At 33.0% G+C, this 20680-nt stretch overlaps 1 protein-coding gene across 1 annotated transcript in view; it reads right to left on the bottom strand.

Moving 5' to 3' along the window:
- The window catches only part of LOC127835938 (nephrin-like), a 35341-nt gene that overhangs the window by 9708 nt on the left and 4953 nt on the right, over nucleotides 1-20680 (bottom strand). Inside the window, exons 4-14 of the mRNA XM_052362359.1 lie at nucleotides 19563-19868; nucleotides 19080-19370; nucleotides 18091-18378; nucleotides 17364-17648; nucleotides 16629-16916; nucleotides 16234-16548; nucleotides 15804-16094; nucleotides 15566-15631; nucleotides 15201-15273; nucleotides 14609-14661; nucleotides 14223-14425 (exon numbers count right to left, since the gene is read on the bottom strand). Coding sequence (XP_052218319.1) covers nucleotides 14235-14425; nucleotides 14609-14661; nucleotides 15201-15273; nucleotides 15566-15631; nucleotides 15804-16094; nucleotides 16234-16548; nucleotides 16629-16916; nucleotides 17364-17648; nucleotides 18091-18378; nucleotides 19080-19370; nucleotides 19563-19868 — 2447 coding nt within the window. The 3' untranslated portion in view covers nucleotides 14223-14234. The remainder of the gene's footprint in view (nucleotides 1-14222; nucleotides 14426-14608; nucleotides 14662-15200; nucleotides 15274-15565; nucleotides 15632-15803; nucleotides 16095-16233; nucleotides 16549-16628; nucleotides 16917-17363; nucleotides 17649-18090; nucleotides 18379-19079; nucleotides 19371-19562; nucleotides 19869-20680) is intronic.

Below are 20680 nucleotides of genomic sequence, written 5' to 3'. Positions count from 1 at the left end.
TAATTGAAGGTTTTATAAACAAAAGTATACGATACCTTGTTAAAACTCACATGTAAACTTATACTTACAGAGTATATCAAGATTTGCGAAGGAAAAGTTACTGCCAATAACATTTCCTTTAAATGATGTGTCCATAACATTTTGTGCCATGCAATTGTGTCTTGTGTACGTTGTTCGCGTTACATTCACTAGCGTTAAAATAGTCCCTGTGTGTCCGGTATCCCAGGTGAACGTCGAGTTCGGAACACTGTCAACGGAGCATATCAAGATACTGGTACTTCCCACTATGACTTTTATTGGGTTATGTAACGCATTCCAACGTGCATCTGAGTTTGTAGGAATTGTGTACGTGATTGTAGGAACACCAGGACCATCTACAGACAGACAAGTATGCATTAATGATTAAGCAAATATAAAAAATTAATATAAGATTAGCAATAAACTCTCAATATGTTCACCGGTTCTTACATAATACTCTAGCGAATACGTTCATTGTTACATTAGACGTTGATCTAACTCCATCAAATTCAGTCATTTTGAGTGCAGCTTCGCAAGTCCATACAGCGTCATGCTGTACACGTGTGACGGTCGATTGAGTCGAAACAATCAGTTGTCCATGCCAGAATACCGTAGCCGGTGCATTGGCGTCACTAGTACAGACAATGTTGATGTTGTCATCTCTCTGTACTCGTATTGTGCTATTATTGATTTCTACATTATTGTCATTGCTTGATAACTTCTTAATGACTGGTGGATCTATAATTGCAGATTTCAATATTGTTAATGTTATTACTACGTTAACATTTAAGTGCAATGTCAAATTCTAAATTGAGTAACTTTAAAGCTTTATTTGCATTCTGACATTCATTTTATCATATAAAAGCGATTATCTTAAAAGAGAGATTGGCCTCTTGTTGTACCAAGCATTTATCTTATCAAAATGTGTTTAATCCAACTTACACAATACGTTTATTTTTAATGCGATATTCTTCTATATAGCCTCTGCGCTATTTGTGCCATCCAATTTGCGCATAACATTATATGCTTTGCATGTCGCGCTACCGCTATTGCGAATGAATGCACAAATAATTGTAATTGTGTTCCAAGTATCCTGTGAATTAATCTGTATTAGAACCACTGAACCCGACGTCATCAATTATTATAAAAGGTAGCTCAAATGTGCAATTATATTCGTTTTCATTAATTAAAGTTTTGAGTTTTGAACACAATTTTTTTCTAAAATGGTGTATGGTTGTTTGCACCAAATTCGTTTATGTTCTAAACACAAACACTTACACTAAACACATCTTCTAAAAGACTAATTAACACCAACATACTGTACTGTTTCAAAATGAATATTTGCATTATGGTTTACATTCAATGATTTGCTTAACATTACAAGCGAAATTTGCTATAACAAAAGAAGAGAGCTGAGGCATGAGCAGAACACCTGCCTGGACTCTAGGACATAATACCAGAAAGAGGATAGAGAGGTGAGAATGACGATGAAAGAGGCCAAGGTAAATCGAATTGAGGAGAATTTGATCAATATTGACAAAGAGATAACCACAGACATCAGTAAGAAGGAGCACCCTCAAGACCCTTACAAAGGTCAGTCAGCCCATGGCCAGTTTTATAGAAGACCCTGATAGAAACCAACCGACCAAGAGTACTGCAATCGGAAACAGATGGTTGGAATACTATAGCAACCTCTATAACTACTTATAACTACTACCCAGTCTCATTCAAAATGATTGAAGAACTTGGTGGGGAAGCTGATGGAACTAATTGTCTACTTGTGCAGTCTGGCCTACGCTGGGGTCTTATTTGGACCGCAGCAGTACTGGTGCCATTCTTGGACAGGGTTGCTGCCAAGTACTTGAAGCTGGAAATCTCTCTCAGCTTATTGCTGTTCATGGTGCTAACTGCGTTGTGTTGTTTGTGCTGGTCATCATGATCTCCGACTTCTCAGTGCTGACCTATATGAGGTATGCTCTAGCTCATGCAAATAGTCTGTTGCTGATGTCTTGGAATTCACCTCTGGTGCCACCAATGACGTCAATGCCATCAGCAAAGCTCAAAGATGGGTCTTCCTCTGTTGGAGATGGGGATGTGGTGGTCTTTCAGGGTCTCCTGCATTACCTTATCAAGGAAAAGGTTGAACCAGACGGTTGAGGGCAGACATACCTGTCAGATGCCCACTGTTTTCTAAAGATCTGTTCATTTCGCAGTTATGCGCTCATATAGATCTTGGATGACTTGTACCAACACTTTGTCAATGTTGAGTCCCCTCAGAACCTTCCACAAGTCATCATGCCACTCGAGGTTGTCAAACTTTTTTCAAAAAATATAACGTTGTGAAAAAGCTCACTTTTTGTTGCAGATATTTCTCAATGACGACTCTTTAGTTAAGATCTGTCCTGCTGTGCTACCCCCAGACATGAATGTATCATTCTTTTCGCCAGCAGTTTTTTTTTCAATTGCTTGAGGGTAATGCTTAATTTGTGGGGATTGCTGATGAGGCTGCTGGTGCGGTGCAATAATTATGGCATATATTAAAATTGCCCTTGTTTGGTATGGTGATGACCAGAGACTGGGGCCACTTTTTGTCCTCCCAAATCTTCTGGCAAGCGCTGCATCTTCTCCTTGCTTAATCAGATGACTTAGGCTAAGGAAGAGTGGTTTTAGTAGACATGTCAAACTATTGACAGGCAGTAGTAAGAAGGTCTATAGCCTTGAAGACCCTCACGAACACTAGTCCGTCCAAAGCCATGGTATACGCTGATGAGAAATACAATGCAATTGTGTTAGTTTGATTAAACTTTGCAATTTGATTATTTTTACATTCATTGAGAACTCAGAAAGAGTAATCGCCAGGTGAAACTTTTGGATGATATTATCAGTATTTCCTACCAGACGTGTTCACCTTTCACATTGCATGTCTTCAAATTCACAAATGCCAAAACAAAAGTAAGTTACATATTCATATAAAAATATATTTATTCATTTGATAACATTATATTATAATCATTCATATGCAGCAGTCGATATTGTTAATTGAAAAAAATCGATGATCGAGCCTGATGCTACCTTGTGTTTTTGTGTCTAAAACAATATGGTCAATAACTGAAGTGTTCAGATACATTAAGGTAAAATACATTATCACCTGAAAATGTGGTACGTTTTATCGTTATAGTTATTGTAATTGAGTCTCATTTCGGATTGCAAATTGAAATACAATTAACTATTTACCAGCATACGTATACTCATGCGTCTTGTTTAAAATGTTTCATAAGTGTCATTGCCGCTCCATGACTCATATGTTTATTGACGGAGCTTCAACTAATTTGACAGAATGAATTTAGCTACGTAAATGTTTTGTTCACAGTTTGAGCGGTGTTTCCTAGCTGGATATTGCACATATATGAAATGCATTCAGGCGATATAGAGAGAGTTTACATACATTTCGTCTTCATCCATGTTAGATCAAGGACAGTTGTTCAAGAAAATGTTTGGCGAAATCATGTCTATAAAAATAATACAATACATATTCCGCAAATTCAAAGTGTCATTGATATACTTTGATGATCGTTAGTTGTTACATGATTGCTTTTAATGACTGTACATGTGTATATAAGATTTGAAATTAGTCCAGTATAACCATTACATAGAAATTCTTGCGTTGAAAAACAATGCATATTGTGGGAAATGATTCTCGAAATGAGTAACTGGTATACTATTAAAAAAAAAATATTATGTTTTTGTAGCTATTTCTTTATTTTAATGTCTCAGAACATGCTTAACATATGATCATCCTTTATTCAAAATCACGTTCTGCTTATTTTTTATCGAAATGAGTTCTACTAAATTGATGCGGTTCGATGTTGTACATCTGTTGCTGCAAAACATAGTAAATGATTAACCCGTGTAAATGTACTTTTCTTATGATCGTCTTAATATCAGGAATTTGCAAATACTCCATTGCATTTGTGTCCCCATTAGCATTACAAATACCGTGCATGTGTGTGCTAATTTTAAAGGAGTAATTTGTATACAACTATTAATAATGTATGTCATGAATTGAAGCACTGAGTCAAGTCTCGAGTACTCTAATATGTCTTAAATTTGAAATATAATATATGTTGAAATCAAACGTACATTAAATATATGTTTTTGAAAATGATATTTCACCCTTATATACAACACCATTCATTTAGAAAATGGGAACATGTGTTTGTCGTTTGTAGACAAGGGCACAATTCTAGGAGAAAGACTTATTGACTCGTTTGACAGAGAGATTCGCAGGTCAAAATCCATGATACATATAAAAAAGAGCAAAGGTATACATTAAGCAACATTTAACTCTAAGTCTTGTGTCACATTATAAACCTGACGGTGTTTATATATACGAATACTGTATGACAACGGAGAAACAAACTGAGACTGTAACTGCTTTATACATGCAATGAATTACTTTCACATTCACTATTTAGAATACTATTATGTCCCTTGATTATGTATCCCCTCAAATGCAAGTTTTTTACGGACAATCTATTTTATAAATAATAATTCAATAATCCCAAGAATTTTAAATATATCTGCTTCAATCGAGCCTACATGAAATATATGTTTTCGATATGATCTTGTATATGTTATACTACATCATTCATGCAGAAAATTCGAGCCTCTGCTTGTCTTTTGTAGATAAGCGTGCATGTCGTAAATGAAACTAATAAACCAGCTCCACAGAACGTTACAAAATTGTAAATCAGTGATATATTTTAAAAAGGAAACACCGATACACATTGAGCGACTTATCGCTTTCAGACCATAGAAGTTTAATACACTTGTATCAAATGATCAACTTTAAGGTACTATTTTACAAATGTATGCTGTAAGACAACATATAAAGAAACATAAGTGGTAACTTTAAATTTATAGACTTAATTACTCACTTATTCACAATTAGGGCTAGATTTATGTTTCTTTAGTATTAACCCTGTCAAATTCTAACTAATGTGAACACTTATGTTTTATAAATAATAATCAATCCATCCAAAAAATGATTTAATTAGAAACCATACGAACATCGTTTTGTGTAAAGTATGCTTTTGTTGTTTATACCGTTGCTTATTTACTGTTCTTACTAATCATGCGTATCAGAGTAGTTTGTGTATGTGCAGATATTATATTGTATAATACACTCACATCATGTTTTAACATGTTATATGTTAATTTATGTGTCTAGCAGTTCCTGATGCGCTATAGTGTATTACATGCAATTATATTATATGATTAAAATTAGTTTAACTTTTGGAATTAATTATACTTTCATGTATTCATTGACATTATATGGAGTATATTTTACAAAATCAAAGAATGATTATATTGTACAAGATTGCGTATAATGACTAAGCTACGAATATGCGCATGACTTGTGTTTTTATGTATCGATTTTAAATACGTATGTTTCAATTTAGAGTATTGCAATTGTTTCATTTTATTGTTTTGCTGAAGTAATTACACTATTATGCACATGTTGTTTGAACAACTGTAAACAAGTACATATGTAAAAAAAGTACACATATGAGTTCAATATTCGTAAAAAATAAATGTGTTTTATCTGATGATCGTATACTATGATTGCAATTCAACTGAGCAAATTGTGCTCATGGTGACATTAAGTGATCAATTTTCGTCCGCTGTGCGTCTCTTTCGTGCGTCGTCTAATGTGAACATTGTGAATTTTCATGTCTGGAAGAAAATGTATTTTTATTTAAATTGTAACACGACTAAATCAATATGGAAAGTCTAAATACACAATACAAGTAACTATTGCATTATATTGTACAAAATTATTCATATCGCGTAATTGTTCAAGTTCACAGGTTAAAACATTTATTAAAACAATGCATACCGCGTAACACAAAAGGTAAACATAATTTGTTTTCGCCTATTGCATCTTGGTACCTATTGTCGATATACACATTTTACACACAGTGTGTTCTAATGTATTGCGAATTATGCTTCAAACGACGGTGTAATTTTTACAACGATTTAAAATACATTATGTTTTACTTCAATGGATAACCCATTTCTTTGTAATGCCATCATACTTATATGTATGCGTATATTGTTGAATGATTTTGAAAAAAAATGTTTTGATACATTCACAATAAATATGGTATCTTACATTTATCATTTATATAGAATGTCGACTGACTTAATCCTTAAACTACGTCTGTGCATATAGGCTGCATGCTATTCATCATTGTGTTCACTTTCATATGTCAACCCGATTTTGTTTAATAAAGGGTGTTTCCAGTGCCCACAGTGTTTGCTATTGTCCTCCCTTATCCATGACAATTTTTAGGCTGGTTACGTTATAAAACCGGTTTAGATTATTTTTGATGATAACAAGTGAGCTGTCTCTACTCGACATTATTACTGCTTAATGTGGACAAAAGCCCCATCCAATAGACCCCCCCCCCCCCAACAAAAAAGGTCATATTTTAAGTAAGCTTCCAATCCAAGGCATCAAAGTACTCCAGACACATACAGGATATAACCACAAAATTCATGTCTCACATTTTTAAATGGCTTTTATTCAAGAAGAGAAAGTATTTTTTTTAGAAATAGGCACTACTTTCGATACACACTTAGTTAGTGTAATGTAACCATAATATCGCTTATGTAATACAGATGCATGCTTATAGACGAAAGCATATTATAATAATTGGATACAAGAACATGCTGTCTAGCTTTTGTATTGACCCTTTTGTTCATGATATACACAAGAGTATTCTTAAAATAAAGTAACAACAAATATCAACTGTTACCCGGCGCATAAGACATGATGATTTGGCTATATGTTCGCGCTATCAATTGACCACGTGCGTATGAATTTAGGAATAGTACGTGCTTTGTTTAATATGTTCGAGTATTTCCAGTATTTAGTTTTCCACTATTGAGCCTTAATCATACAGATGGGTGGCTGCTTTAGTTTATATTAAGCCTGCACTGTCAATAAGACTTGATTGCTCTTGTTGTTTTATATATAAGTAAACAATACAATCGCAATTACTATCAGCGATGTCTCACAACAGTGAGCAGTATGGTGGGCGTTTGCTATTTATCATGTGCTATGAAGTAAAGTATATTCGTTAATAAGTTGTTTATTTGTTAAAATGACATCTTTTCTTACAAGATTGGGTAGATTTATATATAATTTTAAGTTATTTGAAGTGTATTGATTTTATGTTATTACATCCAACTTCTCAAAGGCGGTTGTTTACTATCACACATTAATATAACGGTCGTATGAACTACTACTCCTAAAGCAATTTTACAGAATCGAACTTTATTGTATCAACTTATTCACACATAACCTATTCCATGATAGCAAACAGTGACACGAAAGGTATGAACGATAAGTTGCGGTAAACAAGTAAACGTAAAATACACTTAATACAAGTCGCGAATGAAAAGTACAATTAACTATCAAACTTGAGATTCATTTGTGCCATAATTAAAATATCAATCTTATTGAATTTAATTGAAGCATGATCTATATAAATCGTTTTCACCAAGTGTGTTAACGTTGATTAAACCTAATAATAATTTCACTTAGTTATCTTGGTCATAACATTCTAAGTTCAAATTGGTATGTTCAATCCTTTTTTTTTGAATGTCTTTAATAAACATTAAATGCAACCGAAACAAAAATGTTTTCTACCATATGAAACATTCCGAAATACATTTTTATTAAACCATTTACTAGCGATTTTTATTGATAATGAAACATGAAGCACACTTTATTATTTAATAGTGCCTTATATGGGCTAATGTTCAATAAAATCGAATACTATCCCTAATACATTTGCGTTCATCTCCACGAATATGAGTGGCTTATTTTGACTTATAATACAAGTTCTCGTTGAAGTGAAATAACAGCATAATAGCAAACCTAAGCTCCGACCAATGTCTGAACACTGTAAGATTTACAGTTTGAATTGGATGTGATCATGTGTTAATCAGAACATAGTATTTCATTGCAGTTGTAACTATCCTATTGAAACATTTTACAGCAAAAGTGGATACATTTGTTTATTTACACACGGGTTTATAAACACTGTTAAGAGCGATTCTTAACTACAGCCAGTTCAACATAACCATTACGGCCGTTGGTTTTACTCCCTCTGATATGATTTATAGCTATACGATATGAAGTTCAGAGCACTTGACCGGTGCACAAGATGTGCACGTCCGCACCTTTAGTGTCATCTAGGTTTTCACAAACACTGCTTTTAATCGTATGGCTGATTGGTAAAATTATGTCTAAGTTAGCTGCACTAGAAAACATATTGAAACATATACCACACATTAATCTACAGTAAAAAACCAATCTCAGGATTGTTTATCGAATATACCATCTTGACAAAAAAGAGCTTGACCCTATTAAACGCTAAGGAATCGAAATTCAAAACGAATTGGCACATTTCGAAATTTAAGTAACAGACTTCGCTTTCTGGTAAATTCATTTTTATTATTTCACAGACATATGGTTTTGCGGAAAACCTTTTCAACTGATTAAGAAAAATATCATTACGCAATACTTGCTTAATATTAATGTCAGTATAATTTGTATTAACATTCCACACTGATGAATTGGAAATAACGATGCTTAATTACTATTTAAAAGTGATTACTTCTAGACAATAACCTTATGCTTTAAGATATTGAATGTCATTTGGTGACCAATAAACTTTATGCACAATCTATAGTAAATAATTATAGAAAACAGAGAAACAACTACATTCTTTTTCAAAATCAATTTACTCAACATTTCGATCAAAGACCTTCATCAGGCGTAAAACATTAGTAATAAAGTAAAGGAAATGACGTCACAATCACATGACGTCAGCAACAACGTCAAAGTGTTTCATACTTTTTGGTGTTAAATTAACATTTAACCAAAATAATTTATAACATCATTATACAAAGCATATAGTTGATATATGTATAAGTTATCTAATTAACTAGATTACCAAGTTCAGTTATGAAACAATCTAAACACATTCAAACAGTGTGTGATGTTTTCATAAAATTGCATTAATTGTCTCCTTTATACATTCTCCGTCTAACTACGCTCATATTATTATAAAGAAACGGACAACGTTTACGGTAAATACAATGCGCAATAACCCTGTACATTATTGATTTAAGATGCCAATTAACAGTATAACAACTGAATACTAGTCTATGCTCATATCTCGTTTGACTTTGAACGAACACGGCTTAAAAGTCTAATATAAGTATTTGAGCGATATTTACAAGTCCTATGTTCAACTTGTAAGCATTAATTTTGGTGCATGTTTAAATCAATATTTAAGTGTTTGACATCAAATTATGATTATAAATTACTTAATATTCGTATACACATGATAATACACCCCTTAACAAGGGGCAACGACTACAATGGAAGAGTAATATTTCACTAACTAAAGTTACAATATGAACAAAACGGTTTAATGGCACTTAAAATTTAATCGATGATTCCTGAAGTGTAAATGATCCCAAACTTTTTGAGGACTTTGAAGTCGGACACACTATGACAAATTGTGCGTTCCTCTTCGATTGCAACTAAAACAATAAGGTGATGGTGATAATTTACGTATATTTCGTAGTTTAATGCATGCGTACTATTATTAATATTACACGTAACGTGTTGTTGATCTAATTGACACCTCAACTGGACGACAATTGTTCCGCCCACTAAGTCACGTGGCTCAGTGGTTAGAAAACCTAGGCAAGCTAACATCAAAGCGGGTTCTTTGCCTATATATTGCCTATTGATTACGCGATTTTTCTGATGGTTTTTATGGACTTTTTTCACACCCTATAACACTGGTAAAAGAGATTTGTGTCACATATTTATTATGCAAATGCAACACAATGTTAGCTTATAAAGAACATTAGCCATGTATAACGGATGTTTCGGTACTTTAAACACGCTCCCAAGCGCTTGCACCCTTTCCGGAATCTAACTGGTTGCTACGTGTTATGGTGGTATAAGTAATACATCTACACTGGTATTTACTCATGTTGTTTTGCGAAAATACTAACGAAACATTTTGTCCACATGTATTTGACACGAATAGCGCTTTATAACTGTAGTTTTGTTTTACATGCTTTCTGACACCGAGCTGGTACCGATATACCCCATTGTATTATGTATAAAAGGGCAGACCAACAAAACGGTTGTATCGATACGTTTTTATTAAAAGAGTAACATACAATAGTTTGCGCTGATTTCTGACATAAAAAGCGATTTATAACGTTGATTTCGTTATGTTACGCAAATACCAATATTCCCTATTAGTTTACATATACACGTGATATAATTCATAATTAATATTGCTTATATGACATTTGGTTTTCTGAAATAAATTAATTTTCTATAAGTGGGATTTTTGGTATTTTTTTTATTCTGGACATTGAAGCTTCCATTCGCACTTGTCGAGACCACATTTCGGCGTAGGAAATTGTAGAAATTAAATTCCTCTAAATTATCTATCTGGTGTTGCGTGTACCACTATGTTAGAAATACAAATATTTGCAATGAAAAGCTTTATAAAAGCTTTATAATTATCTATTTTAATTAATAATAAATACACTGAAACCCTTACACCTGTTACATTTATTTTTTCTGATGGCTTTATTTTGTGGATTTGAGAGAAAGATGATAACCTACATGTTGTGTATTTAAACGAGCATTTCATCTGTGTAGATTTATTTTTTCTAATTTTTCGCATATTATAACTTCGTGTATAATAACTGAAACCAAAAACTGGCTATATATTGATTCTTTTGCAGTTAAAATGTCACATACATGTATGATACAACTGAGTTGATGGAAAACTACTTGCACATGTACCATTAACACAGATATAGCCCCGGGGGCAAACAAACATTGTTGTTTGTTAGTGTTCACTGATTTCGCCTTAATTGAGGCGTATTTACATGTAATACTCACTGTGGTATAGGGTCGACTTTGACATTTAATCCTTCACTAGTTAGATACGTATTTTGAATTTTTTTGTCGTCAAGCAGAAAGTTGCATTTAATTAAATGTATTTCTTACTATATTCAAGTTAGTTTTAAGGCTTCATTTCCAACCCTTAGATACTGATGAGCAGCAAACAGCATAAAACCTGAACAGACTGCCAGTTACTCGCATGCTGTTCTGGTTTTATTCTGTTTACACATAGCCATTTCACTTTGCTTCTGATTGTGGTATAGGGTCAAATTTGACTTTTAAGCTCCTCAGATCGTAAATCAATTGAACAGTTGCTTGTAGAAAAGACATCACAGACTATGTTTACCGATTATTGGTTTATACATTTGTTGTAAAATTAGCAAATGGTTACATAGTCAGATTGATTTCAAATGTATACCAACAGAAAGGTTGACTAAAGTATGTGCTTTTGTTTAAATTTTAAATTCAACCCTTACATTATTTAGAACTGTATGCATAATAAAATAACATTTTTATATTGAATAGTAATAATTGAATTTGTTGATTCAATATTCACCAAAAATTAAAATTTCATTCTACATGTACTATGATGTGACTTCAAATTTTGCAACAGAGTATAAGAATGGCGTAAGTTGTCAACACAATGTTTCACTTGATTATAATGCTTTAACATTTTGAAAACTTATCTTTGAACAAAAAAGGAAAATTATCATTTAGAAAGTAAGGAATTTAATTAGAGTGCAAATCCATTTTTATTGACTTTTCTTATTGTATAGGCCAATTACTCATAAGCACCTGACAAGGAAAGTATATTTATAACAACAATTTATACCACTCCCATTGTGTGTGCTATATATATACTGGTCAATTGGCCGGTACATGTACAATAAAACGCGGAGAAATAATGCAAAATTATATTTTGCAGCAGCAATACTGTATGGTGTTTTATAATTAATGCATTACTATAACTAATTTACAAGGAGTATAAAGGGGTGTAAAATTCCTATGACCGACTAGTCTGAAACGGGTAATTTAACAAGTGTACAAGTCACAATTTCATGTCAGCTAGTCTACAGACAACTTCAGTTTTGATCTTACAAATCGATCAAAAATGTTTTGATAACCTGTTATATTTTTTCATTTTATCGCTAGATTACCACAAATTATTCCGGTTCAGAATGACCGACCAACTGACTCCAATAAACATCCTTTTAATCTTTGCTTTCTGATGTGTAACTAAACAGGAAAGCAATTCATTTCGAACTATAGTGTGTTCAATTAAAAAAAAGTAAAAAACAAACGCAAATATGTAAAGCATTGTTATATTTATTATATTGTAGCACAGAAAACATTGAAATATATGGTGGCATGTAGGTGACATCAACGATATATATTTCTTTATGTACACACATGAAGACCTAAACATGAGACCTCACATGCCAACATGAAGAACATTATATATTGGATTTATCATCAATGCAACAGTAGAGATCTTTACTATTGGTTACATATTTGTAGTGCATGTAACAAAACTTCATCTTGCATGATTCGAAATAGATTTTGTTTCTGCATCAAATACTAATCAGTTTCTCTCTATCTATATGCATGTACATAAACCTTATTGACACCGTTTCTTTATATTTCATTTCCTATTTTTTTAACAAAATAAACGAAACTCGTTGAATAAACAAGAACTAGGCATTCGGCTTGTCAAGAAAATGGCGGACATGTCGTTGGCAACCGGCGCGCAGATTTATCGATCGCTGATTGGTCGATCGATATTTAGATAAGAATCTGATTGACAGTTTGCGAGATGTCAATTCGATGACCGTTACGTTTTGCTATGATTTCAGACCGTAAATAATTCATAACCTTATCTAGTTCTCGTAAATGGGGAATAAACAAAAGGACAGCAAATTTTTCCAATAGAGTGTCAGCTCTTTTTTCAACACGGTTTCTTGTTGGATATAACACAATGTATGTTTATTTATTATAAGGTCGCTTATGCATGCGACCATATATGTGCATGGATATATTGTTCAAACATGTATTGAGTAATATTTTACTGCAGCTATTGCTTTTATTTAGGAATATTTCGCTCAAAATAGACGAAGAGCTCCAATTGTATAAGGAAATGTGTTTGCGTTTGTAAAAGCAACGGTCCGCTTTATGTTGTTCTGTAACTGGTGTATAATGTGTTAAAGAGTCTGGCACTGTCTTGTCAATGTGCATTTTAACCCGTTCACTAAACATTTAAAAAATACAAACCGACTCATGTTTCCTAATACTTTGCTTACGATGTTACGCAACTATGGCATTCAATTTTCAGTTAACATGTTTTTATTAACCAGAACATTTAAGTTTACTGTGTCTTTACGTTATTTTTATATGGAGTTGATACTTTGTAAAAAAAACTAGGTGCTTATCATAAGAGATAAGAACACATTTTAAAAAGGAATTAACTCAATTGTTTGATATGCAAAATATCACATATAACTAAAATAAAGATAGAAGAGTTTGCGTTTGAATAATCTTAAATGTGGTTGTGGTGTTCAAATGACGTTTTCAACATGGTATGACTCTAAGTAATTAAATGTTACACGTACGCAGTTGAGCGCGTGTTTGAAGACTGAGAAGATTGTGTAAATGTAAACAACAAAACCGCCACATTATATTAAGCACTTCTATAAACAGAGTTTCTGGCAAAATATAACGTTCAATATAATTAGTAATGTATATTTATAACTTCATATGAAACGAAACTGGTGGAATAAACGTGTGCGTATAATTCCGTCTGACATTATCGTTCTTTTATTTGACAGTCATTAGTTTTAAAATATAAAAAAAAAACAGTTTGTGAAATATAAACAATAAGTGTTATATATATATATATATATATATATATATATATATATATATATATATATATATATATATATATATATATATATATATATATATATATATATATATATATATATATATACAATAAATAATATATGACCAGAAATCAACGGGGTCCTTTGCATATATAATTTAGAAAAATTCTAGAGACATAATAAAACAGAATATTACAGATATAGGCAATATTTAAAATCGATTTTCATTATAAAACGCAAATAGATATGCATAAAAGTGTTCCGACAAGATTGTAACAAAACTCATTATATATATATACAATTACCAAATGCGACAGTCAATTCGGGAACAACTGTAAATTTACGTATTCCGGATCGGTCGTTGAAACATCAGTTTGCCCCGATGCGGATATCTTTGCAGATGTAGTATTGTCTCTTTGAGCATAACACGCCGACATAATCGAGAAATCATGACTTTCAAGCTCCACAAGTGTTTCCAACTGATTGGCATTTCGGGATTGTGATGATTCTAGTAGAAAAACAAACGAGTATCTATGTGGATATCTAGGTTAATATAACCTGACGTTTTATTTTTCAATTTCAAACAACACGTGCAAACAATCATCGCTCAGATTTATACGTTTTCCTATAAGTACTTCTTATTGCAAACGTTAAGTATAAATAGTCAGTAGATTAAATAATTAAGCCTTACCGATTCTACAGATTGCATAACTTCCATCTGTTGTTGAGGCGTCGTTGTTGCCCCTGAATGCAAACATAATGTGGACATCTCATCAACTTTTTATGATAAGAAGCATAATGTTTTTATATAACCAGTCATCCTAAAAGAACGGACATACACTGTTCAGGTTAAATCATTCGCAAATACCTACTGAATATGGTAACCACCTGGTGTCTCATGCAAGGATACAACTAGTATTTTGGCGCTGTTAAAGCATAATGCTCGTAATGTTTATGTACACACTTTTTAAGCAAAAACTAACATGAACAAGTGAGTTGAAAGCGTATAATATAATGAGAAGATAGTATTAATATACTGAAGATAAGTAATACTTATGATCAAGTACACCCTTCGTAGTATGTCAACTTTGTAACCACTTTGTTTGCATTTGAACCATTGTTTATTTATATATAAAACTGTTTATTTTTTATTTTTTGTTCCGACTCTGTCAGATAACAATTATTAATGTATGTACATATATGCTTATATTCAAGTCTGTATATATGCATTTTGTTATGGGCCGGTGGCCTTGAATCAAAGACAGAATAAACTTCAAACTTACTGTCCTCGGATAAGATCCTCATACTTTGTCAACGAGGTCCTTTTCGTTCGGCAATGTTTTGTTGTGATTAGTCCTGTAATGACGTAGACGACAATATATCAAGTATTATTTAGAATAAGTATTGTCCAGGTCATAAGTCTTGTTTACCATTTATTTAATATCTATAAGCTTTAACAAAAATAAAGGTCATTAAACGGGGTTCGATTAAATTGAATTATAAAGCTATTGAATGAACGGTTGAACAGACAAGAATGCATACTACATTGCAGTAAAGTTTACCATGTGATCTGCATCTCCAGATAAGGGCGGACAATACTATGATAACAACGACTCCAAATATTCCACCTGATCTTAGAGCAATTTACCTCGTCTCCTGTGTCTCCATATAACAACTAGAACGGCGACGATTATGACCACTCCTGCAGCACCACCTATCGAGCCCCAAATAGCAGATGAAGTCGGTCCCTTATCAACTATAATAGTACATATATATATCATTAATAACGTTTGTAAATATACATCGAATATAATGGTGTTATTCAAACTGTCGATATTCAGACACAAGTTTCGATGCATAGACATTATATAAGAAGTTTTCAATACCTGCATCAAACAGTGTAGTTATTTTTATTTCTTGTGTCCAATCCGACTGTCCTATTGTGTTCAGCGCCATCATTTGAATTTGGTATGTCGTTCCAAACTTTAACCCATCGATTGTCCAAATATAGTGAGAAATGTTTATGGGAAAAACCATCCAGCTACCATCGCTTAATGCTTTGTACCTTATAGTGAATGTCTGACTTTCTCCGCCATTGAAACCAGGGATCCATTCGATAATCACTTCCGTTTGTCCTGTTCTTCTTACTTGTATTTCTTTCGGAACTTCCGGTTTTGCTATGAAATACGGTAAATGTAATAAATGAATATGATATTTAAAATGTATGCATTATGTAACACGATGTTAAACACATATTTAATGTAGTTAATTTGAGTTGAATGTGAAATAAATAATTGAAGAGTTACGGGTACATACATTGCGCTTTTAAAGTAAACACTTGCACTGTTGAACCCCATTTGTTAGAAACGTTCACCATGTAGTCGGTATAATCTTTAAGTTGCACATGGAATATATTCAGCTGTGTCTGCATGCTATCATCAGAGATTGCGACCACAGAGTTGGTGTCATCGGATAACAACCTCCAACTATCAGCATATCGCTTGTACCAAACGATATCTTGCGAAGTCGGCTTAGGATAGGCAATTATTGTGAACGTAAACAACACATTGTCGTTAGGCGCTCTGTACAATGTTGTAACCGGGGGAGAAAATGGCGATGTTCTAGGCGAGCCTGTTAAAACAGTTTGTGCTAATTTATATTCTTTACCACTGATTGAAAAACAAATATTTATATTGATATAATATACTTACAGTAAACAAAAAGTGCCAGCAACTGTCTCTTTTCGTTATAATGATTTTTTGCCGAACATGTATAGTTTCCAATATCATATTCACAGTTTGCTTGTTTAATGTGATATTTAGCTTCGTTTCCTTTTATTTCAACTAAGATACTTTCATTCCCACGGGTAGTATTCATTATTCGAACCACAGGCTCGGGGTCACCATCTGCATCACATACCAGATCTACTGTCTCACCCTGGTTAACAACGATGCTATTGTTTGATTGATTTGCTTTGAATACCCGTACATATGCTCCGTCTGGAAAAAATGTGTTTTAATTTTACTTTTAATACCAAGAAATCAGTAGGCAAAGTGCAGATATACAAAAAGTGGATATTGTATGATTAACAACAATTTAGATAAATATTTCAGCAATTATGACATATTTAATTGTATTTTGCACAGTGATAAATATCGAGTACGTGTTCAATTCAAAAGTAACAACACGTGGAACAAACACTATATTATGAGTTACAAACAAGCTAAATACGAGTTTTATTTACCAATGTCATCGTGTTTTGTCAATATATGCAATATACACATCATGCAATGTTTTTCAAATTATTCTTCAAACAACGGAAAAGCTATACAAATATACTGAATTTTTTTTTCGCTTGATTTGTATATAAAGTCAGCATTATTATATTGCTATATTTATTTTTAAATGATTGAACACCTGTTTACTAAATAATTATCTGATCTTACATTCAACATTTATATAGACTGTCGATTGACTTAATCCGTATAGCACTTCATTAGTTATTGGTTGCATAATGTTCGAAGCATTACACTGGTATTCCCCTTCATCTGTCAATCTAATGTTTTTAATTGTAAGTGTTTGCCCAGTACTCATCACTTTGCCATTGTCCTTCCTTATCCATGAAAAGTTGGAAGCTGGTGGATTACCAACATCGGTCAAATTGCACAAAACTGTGAGAGTAGTGTTGAGTAGCACGGTTTGGTTCTGTAGACGTTGTACATCAGGCGAGTCTGTAAAATCAAATAAGCCTATTACTGTGTACTTTATTAGTAATACGCGATCGTATTTTTACAAAATCTGCTTATGATCGTTATTAGATTATTCATATTATGTCGTGCATACACTGGCTTGACGAAAGTTAATGTTTTTTAAACAACTGTTCAATATAAAGAATAACAGTGGATGCTTAATATATAAGCAGAGATTTTCAGCAATTGTCAATATTAATAACTATATGCACTTACATAACACTTCCATTAAAACGGTTACATGTGACTTTGATTGGATCATTAAACGCATTCCAAAGTGCATTTCAGTTTGTTTGAATTGTATACGTGATTGTAGAAACACCAGGGCCATCTACAGACATTAAATTATGTATGAATGATTCAGCAAATAAAAACAATTATATTAAATTAGCAACGAACTTTAAATATGTGCAACGATTCTTACATAATACTATCGCTGAAATGTTTCTTGTTGCAGAAGACGTTGATATTACTCCATCAAATTCAGTCATATTGTTTTTAGCTTGGCAAGTCCATAAAGCGTCATGCTGTACACTTGTGACGGTCAATGTAGATAAAACACTCAGTTGTCCATTCCAGAATACCGTAGCCGGGGGATTAGCGTCACTAGTACAGACTATGCTGATGTTGTCACCTCTCTGTACTCTTATTGTGCTATTATTTATGTCTACGTTCTTGTCATTGCTTGATAACTTCGTAATGACTGGTGGATCTGTAATTGCAGAGTTAACTATTTTTTATGGTATTACTACGTTAACATTAAAGTGCAATGCCAAATTCTAAAAGTGTAAATTTAACCTTTATTTACATAACGACATCCATTTCACCATTTAAATGGGCCTTTTCACAGATTTTGGCATGTTTTGAAGTTTGTAATTAAATGCTTTATATTGATAACTGTAAACATTGGATCTAAAAAGCTCCATCAAGCATAAAATTAAAAAAAAAAGGAAAAGAAAGTAGCCCGCAGCAGGGCTAGAACCAGTGACCCCCGGAGTCCTGAAGTAAAAACCATTAAGACCGCTCGGCCATCCCGCCAAGTATGTATGAAAGACGTATTATGTGGTTTATATAAGCAATCTTTGTAGTTTCACAAAATTAAACGACAACAACAGAACTCTCCATATTATCTAATCGTTCCGCGTTGCAACGCTTTATAATTTTCAGGTTTTTAAATCGTCAAAAGATGCATATAATGGCTGTATTAGACCATGGTAAATGTTCAGTATTACTGTTTCCTCACAAATATCATAACTAAAACGAAAATTTGCGAATCTAAAATAACTTTTTTAAATTTTGTTAATTTACAAAAACGTGAAAAGATCCCTTTAAAAGCGATTATCTTACAAGAGATATTTTCCTTTAGTTGTACCAAGAATGTTAACTTATCCAAAGGGTTTTAATCCAACTTACACAATACGTCAATGTTTAATGCGATATTCTTCTCTTCAGCCTCTGTGCTATTTGTACCATCCAATGTGCGCATAACATTATATGCTTTGCATGACACGCTACCGTTATTGCGAGTGAATGCACACTTCAGAAAAGCACCGGTCGACCGTCCGCCCGGGTAAGTCCAGTTATAAGAAGGTTGTGGATATCCGGCGGAGAAACAATTCAAATGAACGAGTCTATCCTCTCGTATTGCGAAACCAGTTGATATACTTCGATTGTTGACAGTCACTATTGGGTTCGAAACGGGGTCTGCAAACAAAATATCAAACGAGTTAGTTTTAAATACGTCGAATAAAAAATCATTCAACAATCGTTTTCTGAATGTCGGAAAGACATTTTAAAACAAGCTGCAATAGACATAACGTAGCAAAAGTAACGAAAAATCATTAAATATTTAAAATGAAAAAACACCATACATTTAAAAACTTGTTTAGTACTTACACTGTACTTGAATGCTCATGTTAGCTGTTAGAACTTTACTTATGTGTTCGAACTCATATTTTGCAACGCAGGATATATTTCCACCACTGTACCCGTTTGCTTTTGGTATATATTGCAAATCACTTCTTGCGACCTCATAATTGTGCGAGTATATAGCAAGGGACGTCAAGTTTATGTTGTTATTGAACCATTGAATACTAGCCAGAGGCCGGCTTAATGACGTGATGCATGTGAAGGTCGACACGGCATTGAAAACAGGGTACGCAACGGACGTCTTCGGTAGAATGGTCAACGAAGTAATAGGAACTGGGAATATAACACTATATTGTTTATTATTATATAGTCATTTAAGTTACCAGTATCAAAAATGTCAACCAAAATTAATGAGTTATACGTTTTATAATGTACGTATTTCTTTGACAGATGTCCACTTTTACATGATTGGTGGTACGCATTTGGTAATTTTTCAACTTTTAAAATGAAATAAAGTGTCATAGTTTATATTTTGAGACTATATAGTTATTCAAATTCGTGTACTACATTGCCTCGCAAAAAGTTTACTACATCATACAGTCTACCAATATCATCCGCAGTGAGTGCCGCGGCGACACAGCGCCGAGCGGTTATTCAAAGCACAGCGGCGCTATCTAAAATACTTTAAATGAAGACTTCAATTGCAATGAACTATACCTTGGGCATCTGTATTAAACGATTCGTTTGCATGCGTAAAATGACAATGTACATAACGGATTGCAGCTGGTTTAAACATTAACATAAATGTACGCCACATAAGTAAAATTCGCAACATACAGATGCATATATTGTAAGAGTAATTATAACGCTGCACCGAAATTTGATATTTAATTAATAACAAATAGCTTGGTTGAAATGACGATATAAAACATTGTTAAGGCAAAAACTATAAACGACGTTACATGTACACATGTACACAGGCCGGTGAACATGTTTTTACTTAGTTGTATATTTACATTTACATAACGTTATCTGGATATATAATAATTATATACAGAATCTTTTCATTATTGCGTTATTATGTTTTTGTACCGATTTGGCAACAGTAGTCAACATTTGCTATAAGTACGCATTGTGTCGATCAA

This window comes from Dreissena polymorpha, chromosome 6 (genome assembly GCF_020536995.1).
Source record: "Dreissena polymorpha isolate Duluth1 chromosome 6, UMN_Dpol_1.0, whole genome shotgun sequence".
NCBI lineage: Eukaryota > Metazoa > Mollusca > Bivalvia > Myida > Dreissenidae > Dreissena > Dreissena polymorpha.
The sequence above is the reverse complement of the archived record's forward strand: the minus strand, read 5'-3'. Positions and strand labels throughout refer to the sequence as shown.